Raw genomic sequence first — 13,076 nt, forward strand, 5'->3', positions numbered from 1 at the left:
CCCCAGTCTCTGCAGCTCCCTGGGGGCGGCAGAAGCCACTTGTCACCCCAGAGCCGCAGCTTATGCCCAGCACTTAGCCCTCAGTAAGGGCTCAAAAACACATCACAAGGTTTCTGGAAGCAGGAAATCCCCAAGCTTTTCTTCCTGATGATTATTCTCACCCATGCCTGCAAAGACACTGGTACTGTTACTTCCAGACTGGCACTATGGGCAGATGGATTTGGGGACTGGTGTGACCAGATGAGGGTGACTGTGGGTACTCAGCATGTTCTCAAGACTCTTGGGCTCCAGACCCTAACCGTGAGGTCCCAGCAGCAGGCTTGGACTTTCTGTTGTCCAAGGGCTCCTCAGAAAGCAGTTTGGTTGCCACCTGTCACTTGGCTTCAGTGCATCTTTCTATTCCGAATTCTCTCAGCTTCATCCATCCAGACACTGGGTGGTGGAGACCCTGCTGTGTGGGTGAGGGGCGCAGGCTTCTGAGGGCCTAGGGCCCTGCCCATTGAGGGCAGCAGGGAGGAAGGGAGGTCAGTGTTTTGCTGAGTCCTGCACTTTGGCAGGCTCCAGGTCAGGCAGGCCTGTCCTGCATCATCCCATCCCGTTGGGAGCTCAGGGCAGCTCCATTCACAGCTGGGAGCTGCAGCCTGCAGGATGACACATTCACAGCCATGTGGTCAGGCCAGTTAGGGGCATCTGAGGTCTCTGCGGCTCAGCTCATGGGTTAGACTTCCTCCCATGTGGGTATGGGCCCCGGAGATGGCTCTGTCCAACCTCCCACCTTGGCAGGGAGGAAACTGGAACACGATCTTGCTGCCAAGCAAGAGCACTCCTGAATGGGTGAAGGGGTAGGCAAGCAGGATGGGGGGAGTCAGGGTGAAGGAGGCTTCCCCTCTGAGCCTTCCGTCTCCCCCAGTACCATGTCTTTATTCCATTAAGGAGAGAAAAATGAAAACAACTTGGAATCATGCTCCTGTCTTAATCTGCTTGGGGATTCCTAAACAACAGACATTTATTTTCTCACAGTTCTGGAGGCTAGAAGTCCAAGATCAAGGTGCCAGCTAATTCGGTTCCTAGTGAGGGCCACTTCCAGCCTTGCAGACAGCCACCTTCTTGCCTTGCCCTCACATCGAGCTTGGGGGAGTGGGAGGGCTCTCTTCCTCTTCTTGGAAGGCCGCAGTCCTAGGATGAGGGCCCCACCCTTACAACCTCATTCCATCTTAATCACCTCCTCACAAGACTTGTCTCTAGATACAGTCACACTGGAGTTGGGGCTGCAACGGGTGAACTAGGGGGACGCAGTTCAGCCCATAACAGTTCCATATTATTTCTTTAAAAACAAACGTAATGTGTTGATATTCACAATTTCCTTTCATTGTTTGATTTACCAGAGTTTTTATCGCTTTCAGTAATTTGGGAACAGAAGGAACTCTGGCAGTTGGCCCGGGTGTGGGTTTGGGGGGCTTTATTTTAGATCCTACCTCCTCCTCTAAGTGCCTCGAGCAGACAGTGTCCCTGAGCTGAGCTCCTCGTCCCCGAGGCCTCCCATTCGCCAGTTGAGGGCCCTTGAGGGTGCCCAGGAGCACATCTGAGATGCTCTGGAACAGCCTACCGGAAATGAGCTTGTTGTAATTGGTGGTAATGAGTATCTAATGATCATAATTAGGCCAGTTACAGTGCCTGGGAGGACAGGGGCTTGGTGCGGGAGAGGGAGAGACAGAGCTGCGCTGCAGGGCATTGGCGGAGGGCAAAGCGCACTTTTTTTTTTTTTTTTTAAGTTTTGCTTTTACTCAAATATGTACATTTGCAAAAATGTCCAGTCGTAAAGAAATAAAGCTTGTAGGGTGTGATTGCTTACCATAATAGCATGGCTAACACCACAGGGCCTGGGGTATGACAGGCACGTTGTCTCCTTATTCATGGACATCTGGATGGTTTCAGTTTTTCAAAATTACGAACAGTAGAGGTAGTGTGCATCCTGTAAATATGGCATCTCTAGGTGTCAATGTTCTTGTGGGACAAACTCTCAGAACAATAATTTGAAGGTCAAAGGATATGCACTTTTTCATTGTTAATCAGCATTTCAAAACTCACCTCCAAGAAAGCCTGCACCAATACATACCTATAGACAAATGTGAGGAAAGGCTTGCGTATTCTCCGTGATTTGAGAATTTTCATTTGAGAAAGACAAGTTCCATGTGGGGTTTTTTTGGTATATTTTGAAAAACCCTCAACACTGGGTATGGTACTCGGCTTGTAATGGGCTCCCAGATGCCTGCTGTTGGGTAAAGAACAGGAGAAAGACTGCCACACGCCCTGCAGCAGCCCAGAGTTATACACGCACACGGGGCACACACAGACACACTTACCCTCACGTGCACCCACCCTCTGCGTGCACACACATGCCTTCACTAAGCCTCGTGTTCCAACCTGAGCACTCCTTTCCCTGACTTAACTAAGCCATAATGGAAGGTGAGGAGGTAGCCTCTCCCCCAACCTGCGCATCAGAGGATGCCGGGTCCTGTGTGTCCCTCTTGGCCTGCTCCTGGTCCCCCTGCTGGACCACAGGCACTTGGGGGACAGCTGCGGAATAAACCTGATACAGGAACAGAGTGTCTGCTGTCAAAGGGCCATGTGCAGGGCCCAGCAGAGGGAAAGTTCACGAAGGTGAGTTTGGAAGGATGTCAGGCAAGTCCCTGAGGGCCAGGTGTCAGACTCTAGGTTTTATCCGAGGGTGCCCGGCAGTTGTTGTAGTCTTTGAACAGGACTGGAATGATGAACACAGTGTTTGAAGGTGGTCAGCTTGCAGGTGTGCACGGTGGATGGGGCAGAGAGAGGGATTTCCTCCACGGATCGTGGAGGGCAGGGGAGGGGTGAGCGCAGCAGGACCCAGGAATGGCATTAAGGGAGAGGATGGATGGTGAGTTGATTGAGGAGGTAGAATCAGTAGGATTTGAAAACAGAGGGACCTGAGCAGGAGGGCATCCATTATCTACTCTGGGCAAAGAGAGATTAGGGGAGCAGGGGACTGTACCAAGACCAGGCGGTACAGGTTAATTGTAGAGCAGACTTAGGGCCCGTCCAGGAACCCCCAGCCGCTTAGCTTCAGCTGGCGTCTGCAAGGACCAGATGAGGGTATGTGCGCCCCAGGAGCCCCGTCCTGGTTGAGCACGGGAACTAAGATTCACTTCCGGTGCCCTTGAAGATCACGTAAGGTTGTGATGGAGGCACTGATGGAGGGTCCCTCTCCCTCAGCTCTTTCAGAAAGCACCTCCCTGCGACCCAGAGGGACTGAGTCCCCACACATGAGGAAAATTCCTACAAGGATACCTTTTGAGCTCCTTCAGTTTTCACAAGTAAATCTATGACAGAAAAGTTCAATCCATGGGGCGCCTGGGTGGCTCAGATGGTTGAGCGTCTGCCTTCAGCTCAGGTCATGATTCCAGGGTCCTGGAATCGAGCCCCACATCGGGCTCCTGGCTCAGCGGGGAGCCTGCTTCTCCCTCTCCCTCTGCCTCCGCCCCTGCTCATGCTCTCTCTCTCTCTGTATCTCTGTGTCTCAAGTGAATAAATAAAATCTTGGAAAAAAAAAAGGTCAATCCTTTATGCAGGGAACAGGAAAGGGACAAGTGATACATGAATATCTCTGCTAGGGCTCCACTCCTTTTTCATTTGAACATTTAAGTCTGTTAGTAGCTGATAGTAGGGAAGGAGCCTGTTCCCAAGAAAACACTTTAAACTTTGTTTTTCTGGGAAGTCAGAACTAGATGCACATCATCACCTCCTTCCCAATCCCCTGCCTCCTCCCTCCCCTCAGGGCCACTCCTCCGCCCCCCATGATTGTCCACCTGTTGCTTTCTCTGTGGTCACAGACACTTCTTCTGTCACTGAAGAAACAAACAAAATTCAGCTCCTGCAAGACCACCCTCCTCGGCTCTGAGCCTCGCTCTGCAGCCCCTGCAGCAGGCTTTCCCTCCCTGCACTGCCTGGCTCCCACGGTCCTCTGGAGCTTTCTAGTCAGCTTCTACCCCACCAGACCCTACAGCTCTTTTGCAGAGGTTAACAGCAGTCTCCTAATGACTAAGCCCTTCACGGTAGTCACCCCCGTGACTACTTCTGGTTCTTCCTTGACCTACCTGATCATTCGTTCCATCTCCTCCTTTGCCTATCCCTTATGTTGGTTTTCCAGCATTCAGAGGCCATGGCCTACTTCTCATAAGTAGAGCTGCGTGCACAGGTGGATACATACAGATGTCCCAAACACACCATATGCAGATGACACATGAATATGTCTCCCACCCAAACTGGTCCGTCCATCCCCAACTCCCAGTAAGCAGCTACCTCGCATCTGTGCTTGGCCGGGTCAGGGACTCAGGATGGGTCAGGCCACTCTGCACACTGTGCTTGGGAGAATGGGGTGCCATCCGTGACGCTGCCCATATGACCTTGGGAGTTGCCCTGGCCTCTTTCTCTCACACCCATATCCGGTGCTCAGGGATCCTGGGGACTCTCCCTCTGGCTGTCCTGTGTCCACCTGGACAGTGGCAGCTCTCCCCACTGTCTCCTCTGCCCATCCAGCCCTGCCCCCAGCGGGTGCCCCCTCTTAGCCCAGCTGAGGCCCAGCCTCCCAAGTTTTAGGGCCAAATGTCTTGTTTTTCTGTTTAAAATCTCTAAGTGGATTAGTTCATCTTTTCTGGTACCCTCTAGATCAAGCTTTACCTCTCTGACTTTTTTTTTTTTTAAGATTTTATTTATTTATTCGAGAGAGAGTGAGGGAGAGAACTTGAGAGGGGGGAGGGTCAGGAGAAGCAGACTCCCTGCTCAGCGGGGAGCCCAATGTGGGGCTCGATCCTGGGACTCCGGGATCATGACCTGAGCCCAAGGCAGACGCTTAACCAACTGAGCCACCCAGGCGTCCCTCCTGACTTTACAGCAACAGTTGCCCTCCCTGACATACATCGTCACAACACAGCCCTGTACTGACACCAGGCTGCCGTTCACATTCATGTCCACGCCTGTGCTCATGTGAGCATCTGGACCTGTGCCCTCCCCTCCCTTCTAGACACACGGCTCAGGGCTTTGGGCTTCTCCAGTCCTGGGTGCCACCCCAAACCTGCCCCGCCCAGGTCTCCCATGGGTGCCCGGCTGTGGACTCTTAAGTTCCGCCCACATGGCTGCGCTGAACGGTGGCCTGTGTGCACTCCCCGGACTACAGGCCTGTGTGGCACCTGGACCACTGTCAAAGTGGGTAACTCGGTGTCTCTTACCAGATAAAAGGAAACTTTCCTTTCCCCTCAGGGGTTCAGATATGATGCCAGTGCTAATCACCTGTTGTGGTTGTTTTCTCTTGGACAGTGGACACTGATTCAGTCTCATCTCTCTTATCTAGTGTTAAGCATCCATGGCATTCAAGAAGAAGGTCCCCCCAGTGCTCAGCTCATGAGGCTGGATAACATGCTGCTGGCCGAGGGTGTATCCAGGCCGGAGAGGCGAGGAAGAGGAGGATCGGCGGCAGTGGCCAACACAGCAACACCAGGTGGCTGTCCAAATGACAATAGCCTTGAGCACTCTGACTACAGGGCCAAGCTGTCCCAGATCCGACAGATTTACCACTCTGAGCTAGAGAAATATGAACAGGTGATCTTTCTGCATGGAAGAGTTTCTATCATGTGAATGCACATTTGTCAAAGCAAAACATGGAACGCTAACCACTTCCTTTTGTGGCACAGACCAGAGAGTACATGCACTTGGTCTCATGGCAGAGGTGGCCAATTTTGCTGGAAACCCTTTGCATTCACTTCTCAGTAGCCAGCCTGTGTGGGAGCTGCGGGGTGGGCGGCAGGTGGTTGGTCCCGCGTGGAGCCCCGAGCCAGCCTGCTGGGTAGTCACAGGCTGGCACGTGTGTCCCCACCCCAGGCCTGCCGTGAGTTCACCACGCACGTCACCAACCTTCTCCGGGAGCAGAGCAGGATGAGGCCTGTCTCGCCCAAGGAGATCGAGCGCATGGTCAGTGTCATCCACGGCAAGTTCAATGCCATCCAGATGCAGTTGAAGCAGAGCACCTGCGAGGCTGTGATGACCCTGCGTTCACGGTTCCTCGATGCCAGGTCAGGCCCTACATACTGCCCATGACCCCAGGGTTGGCTCTTAAGAAGAAGAACCAAATTGCAGCTGGCTTGGGTTTAAGTTCTGGGGGCCTCCCAGCCTGTCCTGGGGCTCCAGCTGTGGCCAGGGGTGCAGCCCTCACACAGCCTCTTGGGAGGCGATCAGAAGTGCTGACCTTGGGGCACCTGGGTGCTCAGTGGGTTAAGCATCTGCCTTCTGCTCAGGTCATGATCTTGGGGTCCTGGGATCGAGCCCCGCATCAAGCTCCTTGCTCAGCGGGGAGTCTGCTTCTCCCTCTCCCCCTGCTTGTGCTCTCTCTCTCTCTCTTAAATAAATAAAATCTTAAAAAAAAAAAGCGCTGACCTCTAGGAAATCACATATGGGGACACAGGGGCGTCCCTAGAGGCTGGGATGCATGCTGGCTGAGGCTGAGAAGATGGGTCTTTGCAGGCGCAAGCGGCGGAACTTCAGCAAGCAGGCCACCGAAGTGCTGAATGAGTATTTTTACTCCCATCTGAGCAACCCTTACCCCAGCGAAGAAGCCAAAGAAGAGCTGGCCAGGAAGGGCGGCATCACAGTGTCCCAGGTGATGGGCCTCCCTGCATGGAGGAGGGGGAGAAGGTCGTGTCCAGTGAGGAGGATGCCCAAGGAAGTTCATTAACTGTGTGGAGCCCGTGGGTGGAGTGTGAGGTCCCTGAGGCAGCATCAGTGGAGTGTAGAGTCTGGCCGTCGGGACTGAGCACCACAGTTGTATCACAGGGATGTCGTGTGCCGCATGAGAGAGCGGAGCACGTGTTAGCAAGGAAGAGAAAAACAACTTGGAGCAGAATTAGGACTGGAAGTGATAGACCAGCTCTCATGCCACAGTACCAGTTCAGCTGTACTGGGAGAAGTTCGGATGCATGCATGCTTGATTGTTTCTCCAGCGGTCCAGAGCACGTGGCAGGGTTGTGCAATACCGGGCAACATCTGGCTCCACGTGGAGGGTGGGTGGGGGTACAGATTGGAGATGAGACCTGGACAGCCTTGGGAGGCCCTGGCAGTCTGGACCTCCAGTGTCCTCAGTGGAACTGGAAGCAAGGGAGGGGGACCTGAGGGGAGAACCCAAGAAACATCTCAGAAGGTTTTAAAGTGGGAATGGTGGGGTGCCTGGGTGGCTCAGTCATTAAGCGTCTGCCTTCGGCTTAGGTCATGATCCCAGGGTCCTGGGATCGAGCCCCACATCGGGCTCCCTGCTCCGCGGGAAGCCCGCTTCTCCCTCTCCCGCTCCCCCTGCTTGTGTTCCCTCTCTCGCTATCTCTCTCTCTGTCAAATAAATAAATAAAATCTTTAAAAAAATAAAGTGGGAATGGCGAGTACAGGCGGCTCACGGGGCAGGGGCAGGCCGCACTCCCGGGGCAGCACCCCCCGAGCGTCTGGCAGCAGGGCCGACCACGCCAATGCTAGGCCACTGATCCTCACCCACTGTGCCCTTGAAGAGTTTCCAGCCCAGTCTGGCTGCCTCCAGAGCCCGTGCCCTTAGCCAGACTGTGTCCCGGCCCCAGCCAAGTCCAGCTGCGACAAGTCCCGGGGCCCCCCGGCAGCAGAACCTTGCAGGTGTCGCAGTCCCATCTGACTTCCATCACCCTGGACCTCTCTGGCGTCCTCGGCACGAGGCCAGCGCTGAAGCGAGGGGCGCACCTCTGGGGCCTCAAGGCCCCGAAGAAGCGTGAGGCGCCACAGCTTGTCTGCTACCTCGTGCAGCTGAGGAACAGCCCGATTCGTTTCAGGCTCTGGCGCCCCTGGAAGGCAGATGGGTGTTGGGTCTAGACTTCATCTGAGGAGAGGGTCAGTTGCCAACAAAAGTTTGAAAAGCACTAGCCACGTTCCAGTGACTTCCCCTCTATGGTCGGGCCCTAAGACTCCCCCCGACACACACACCGACCAGCAGCAGAATTCTGTGCTGGGAGCCCCTTCCCCACGGTGGCGGGTCCACCAGGTCTCGGGATAGCATGAAATGGCTGACAGTTGAGGGGGGGCTCTGAATTTAGGGTGCAGATGTGCAAGCTGGGAGGTCCACCTAAGGAGAAGGTAATGGGGGCACCCTGAGGGCAAGGGGTATCACACATGCGGCCACAGACGTTTTCAAGATAGGATCAGCTGCCGCTGCAGCTGAGGCGTGAGGGAGAAAGGAGCAGGGTTGCCGAACCATGGATGGGGAGTCGGGCGGAACCTGGGCACCAGCTGCAGCGGGCTTGGCCGGATGGGCCAGAGAGACTGGGCAGGGACGGCTGGTGGCTCCGGGCCGCACCTACGGAGAGGGTATCTGAGAGCCTGGGCCGTGTCCGCACCTGCTTGACGTGCCCGTGTTGGGGTGCTCCCCATGGACAGGGCGGACACTGGCCCAGGACCAGCTCTCCCCCAGCCCCTGGGTCCCCCATCTGCCCAGAACAGGGCCAGCCTCCCTGCCTCGCCCACATGGGAGGCTTGCTGTCTGCCCCCCTAACATGCCAGTTGAGTTACCATGGAAAACTGCTTGCTGCCATTCCTCTGCAGACTCAGTTCCACAAAGATGTTCCAGCACATTCCTTGTACGTAGAGGGAACCGAGTGCTGCTCTGGCCACCCTCACACCCGGGGGCAGGCGGGAGGAGACACTGCGAGGGGCAGGAGCACACACGGGGCTTTTTCGTTTCGTGGCTAACGTGGGGAAGATAACGTGGAGCACCTGGGTAGGGACATTAAAGAAATACATTTTCAAAAAAGAAAAGATCATCAAAACCCTGCCACTGTTATTTCTGTTGGTTAAACCACACATACGTCCCTGCAGGGCCCCAGGCCTTACTTTGGGATATTGAAGTGTTTCCAGTCGTGCCCGTCTCCATAGGAAGGCACTGGCCCAGGGGCTTACTGATTCTGTCCCCAGGGGAAATTTTCATTGTCACAACCCTTGGGTGGGGTGCTGCTGGCATCTGGTGGGTGGAGGCCAGGGGTGCTGCTCAGCACCCCACAGTGCCCATGACGAGAAGTCCTGGCCTGGTCCTGGTGCAGGTTTGGGGTCAGCTGGGCTCCGCCCCGCTCGGCCCCGGGGCTCCTGCACTTGCCGAGCCTGCTGGCTTATAGGATGGCTGTGACCGCGGCTGTCCCCAGCTGCTCCGAGGACATGACAGGCACTTAGCTCAGCGCTTGGCTCCTCCCCACTGCCCTCTCAGTTCGTCCGTCCGTGTCATCCTTTGAGAAGTTGTGGATCTGGTGTGGTCTTTCCTTAGACTGAATTCCCAGGAGTGGGGTTACTGGGTCCCCGGGGACGCGTGGCTCCCTGCCACTTTCCCTAAAGATCAATCCAGAATTTAGTCTGTTCCTGCCCCTGCAGGGAATGGACGCTCGGCTCTCCACATGTCAGACATGCTGTTTCCTTCCAGCTCCTTCCCGCTCCTGTCCCAGCAGCACCTGGTAGGACAGGCCGGCTCGGGGTGACCTCCACCTCCTGCAGCCCCTATCCCTCTCATGGCCCCTGGTGCCATTTCCTTGGGTCCACAGTTCAGTCAGCGCCGGCTTCTCGGTCCCGGCCTCTTGCCCAGCCCCATTGCTTCGTGTTGCCACTCAGAGATGTTCCTCCTGGCCGTGGGAGCACGGGTACCTCAGAGAGAGCCCACCATATGTTCACGTTATCTCATTACTGGGTCAGCTTTTCCAGCGACTTCTTTCTCTGTGTGTCCACAGGTCTCCAACTGGTTCGGCAACAAAAGAATCCGATATAAAAAGAACATGGGGAAGTTTCAAGAAGAGGCTACCATTTATACGACTAAAATGGAAGTCGACGCCACCAAAGTCGGGGGCCTGGGGAGCCAGGCTAGCTGCCCATCAACACCCAGCCCTGGTGAGTGAGGCTTCCCAGCCCAAGGACTGTCCTTCATGCATGGCCGCTGAGCTGCGCGGGAAGGGGCTGCAGGAGACCTTCTCTCTGGAGCTGAGGCCGGTGGGAGCTGCATTCCTGGCTGAGGGGCTGGCAGATCCCACCTGAGGAGCCTCTGTAACTTTGGGGGCTGGAACACTTGTCCTGACACCTCCCACCCCTTCTAGGTCCCTCTGGTCCCTTCCCGCTGACCAGTGCCGGGGATGCGCTTATCACCCTGCAGACACTGGCCTCTCTCCGCCCCGCCCCTGCGGGAGGCAGCTTGCGGTCCCAGGTGAGTCTCAGGGCACAATCCAAGGATGCCCTTGGGGTCCCTGACTCAGTGTTGGGGCAGAGATGCAGAGCCCAGGTGGGTGGTGGGTCCTGGGAATGGGCCATCTTGCCAGCCACCTCTCAGCCTCCACAAGGCTCTCTCAGAGGTGCCAGCAATGAGGAAGGGCCCACTGGGTACTTGGTCTGTTGTCTTGATGACTACAGGTTGGCCGAGTGGCCTCAGGGGCATGGCTCTGTGGGGCCCACTTTGCAAAGACCTGCGCCCTTCACTCCCAGTCCCAGGACTCAAGAACTCCCAGTAGCTGCTGAGTGGTGGGCCCGAGGCAAGGGCTGTGGCTGTTGGGAAGGAGCCCTCCCTCCCAGCGGGCATCTGGACCCTCAGTGGGGGGAGGGGACAGACAGACAAGGCTCTGACCATTGGAACATGGAGCCCTACTAGGCTCAGACCCTCCACCACATCAGTGCCTTGGCCTTGCCAGCCTGCTGTCTCCTCACCCGGGGCCCAGCTAGGCCAGAGTGAAGATCCATTTTGGTGACTGGGAAGAAAATGAGCCAGGGATCACGGGCATCTCAGACATGCCCTCTGGAACTTTCTCAGGGTGTTAGGCAGTGTGTTGGGCTAGCCAGGATTGGGGGCCCCTATCCCTCTCATGGCCCCTGGTGCCTCCCCAGCATCCCGCCGTCTGTCACCAGGGCCTGGCCCACAGGCAGGGTCATCCTGAAGAGGCCGCACAGGTACAGCTGTGATGTGTCCATGCGGGGGCAAGGCTGGGTGGCATCGGCAAGGCCTTAGCCCACCTTTTCCTTCACAGGAGTGTACCCTACCGTGCCGGCTGACCCCCACTGATTCACCCGCAGCCCCTAGTTGGTGCAGGGAATGGATGCCTGCTGGGGCCATTTGGCAGGACCTGGTGCAGGGCCATGCATCGCCACGGTAACCCCACAGCCCATTGTGAGCACCTGGGCAGAGCAGGGAGCTCTGGCGCCACCAAGTGGCCCAGCCTCGTCTTGCTCTGTGCCTTCCTGGGGCTCAGTGCCTCAGCTATGATGGGTGTGAGTATGAGAGTGGGGAGCTGATAGACTAGGTCCATCCTTACCCCTAGAACCAGCCCCAGGAGATCTGGAGCTGCCCAAGTCCCGATGGGGCTTCCCTGGACCATGAGGCAGGGTTCTACCCGCCCCACAGAGGAAGTGGAATGTCCTTGGTCTGGTGCTGGGGGGGCACAGTTGCTCTTTCAAGAGAGCCGTCCCGAGGGCTGAGGCCGCCTGGCCGGAAGCTATCGCCTCCACCCTGTGACCCGAGGAACGTCTGGGCTGCCCTTTGGCTGCCAGTCCCACACCTGGACCCTAGCCTGTCACCCCTCAGTCCTGTGGACAGACCCCTCCCTTCACCACCCATGGCCCCCTTCCCAGAACACAGGCCTGCGTGTGTCCTTCGAGGGCAGGGTGTCCCTCTGAGGCCGGTGCTCATCACAGCCTCTTCCAGTCGGAGGGGCCGGGCATCCCCATGTCATGGGGTGAGGCAGCCCTCTCAGGAATACAGCAGTCTGTCCGTCTGTTCACGTGACCCTGACCTCTGAAGTGCAGGTGCTGTGACAGTGCTGGGGGACACGTGGCGAGGGAAGAGCTGAGGCGGGGAGGGGCGGGGGCAGGGTCCTTGACCTGGTGGGATCAGATGAGGTAGAGGCACCAGCCGGAGGGCTCAGCCTGTAAGGGAAAGTGCTAGAGACAGGAAGGGAAGGAGGAACTCGTGTGGCCGCCTGCCAGCGCAGGAGGAGCCGAGTGAGCCCTCAGGGTCACATGCAGGGTGTGACATCTGCACACCTGGGAGCATGTGGCTCGGACGGAAGCCACCCTGCAGCGCGGGTTGGGAAGGGGAGTGGCCCTGCTCTCGTGGGCTGCAAACAGGCCTCACCACGGAGCAGACCGCCCTCGAAGAGCCATTTTCAGTGATGTTTTCCATTGCAGTTGGTGGGGGGGGGGGGGGGTCCTGTGGACAAACATCCTAAGGCCGTGTGTACCCGCCACTGTCCCCACACCGCAGACAGAGCCCCTGTGCCTGGGAACTGTGGCTGCTACCTTTCTGGCTGCCCAGGCAGACCCAGTGTCCAGCCGGGTTTCCAAGCCCGTCTGGCTCACTGCCTCCGGCCATGATGATTCAGGGACCGTCATCAGCTCCAGGCCGGACTGGGTCTGTCTCCCCCTCAGAATGTGCAGAAGCCTTGGCTGCACCACAATGCCACATCAGTCCTTGACCAGAGCCCTGGTGGGTGGCCAGTGGAGCCCCCTTCCCGCTGGGGAAGCGCGTCCCTATCAGGGCTCAGGCGGCAAGGCCAGCTGTGACCCAACAGGGCCCCTCAGTCCCTCCGCTGGCTCCTGGCTCCTTTTCTGGGCTCTTCTCGGGGGATGTGGGAGGGGGGGCGGGCCATCCGTGGCCTTCTGATGCTCAGTCTCTGTCTTTCAGGCCCGGGGCAGCTACCAGGGAGCCGCCCCCCCAGTGTCCGCCGCTTCGCCTGCTGGAGACCCCAGCAGCATCAACTCAGACGCATCTAATTAAGTTTTGGGGACGAGCAGAAAAGCAGACCGGGTGGCCTGCCGTGGTTTGCGGGCACTCGAGTCTTTACTGCGCGTGCAGCTGATGATTACCTCAAAAACCCAGAAGCGCAGCAGGCGGCGGGTGCCATCCTTTGCTTGCCGGCCGGGCCCTGAAATGGGCTGAGATGCTGCTCATTTTCTCAATTCAGTTAGGTTTTTTAATAGTAATTTTATGCTAAGACTGTGAATTGTTTCTTCTAGGACTTGTCACAAAG

General features: G+C 56.9%; 1 protein-coding gene across 1 annotated transcript in view; it reads left to right on the forward strand.

Moving 5' to 3' along the window:
* Positions 1 to 13,076, forward strand: part of PBX4 (PBX homeobox 4) — a 34,321-nt gene extending 21,245 nt beyond the window's left edge. Inside the window, exons 3-8 of the mRNA XM_034997348.1 lie at positions 5,384 to 5,631; positions 5,911 to 6,101; positions 6,550 to 6,685; positions 9,801 to 9,957; positions 10,161 to 10,267; positions 12,731 to 13,076. Of these exons, the coding sequence (XP_034853239.1) occupies positions 5,384 to 5,631; positions 5,911 to 6,101; positions 6,550 to 6,685; positions 9,801 to 9,957; positions 10,161 to 10,267; positions 12,731 to 12,823 (932 nt within the window). The 3' untranslated portion in view covers positions 12,824 to 13,076. The remainder of the gene's footprint in view (positions 1 to 5,383; positions 5,632 to 5,910; positions 6,102 to 6,549; positions 6,686 to 9,800; positions 9,958 to 10,160; positions 10,268 to 12,730) is intronic.

This window comes from Mirounga leonina, unplaced genomic scaffold, assembly GCF_011800145.1.
Source record: "Mirounga leonina isolate KUSES-001 unplaced genomic scaffold, KU_Mleo_1.0 Mir_94, whole genome shotgun sequence".
Lineage (NCBI taxonomy): Eukaryota > Metazoa > Chordata > Mammalia > Carnivora > Phocidae > Mirounga > Mirounga leonina.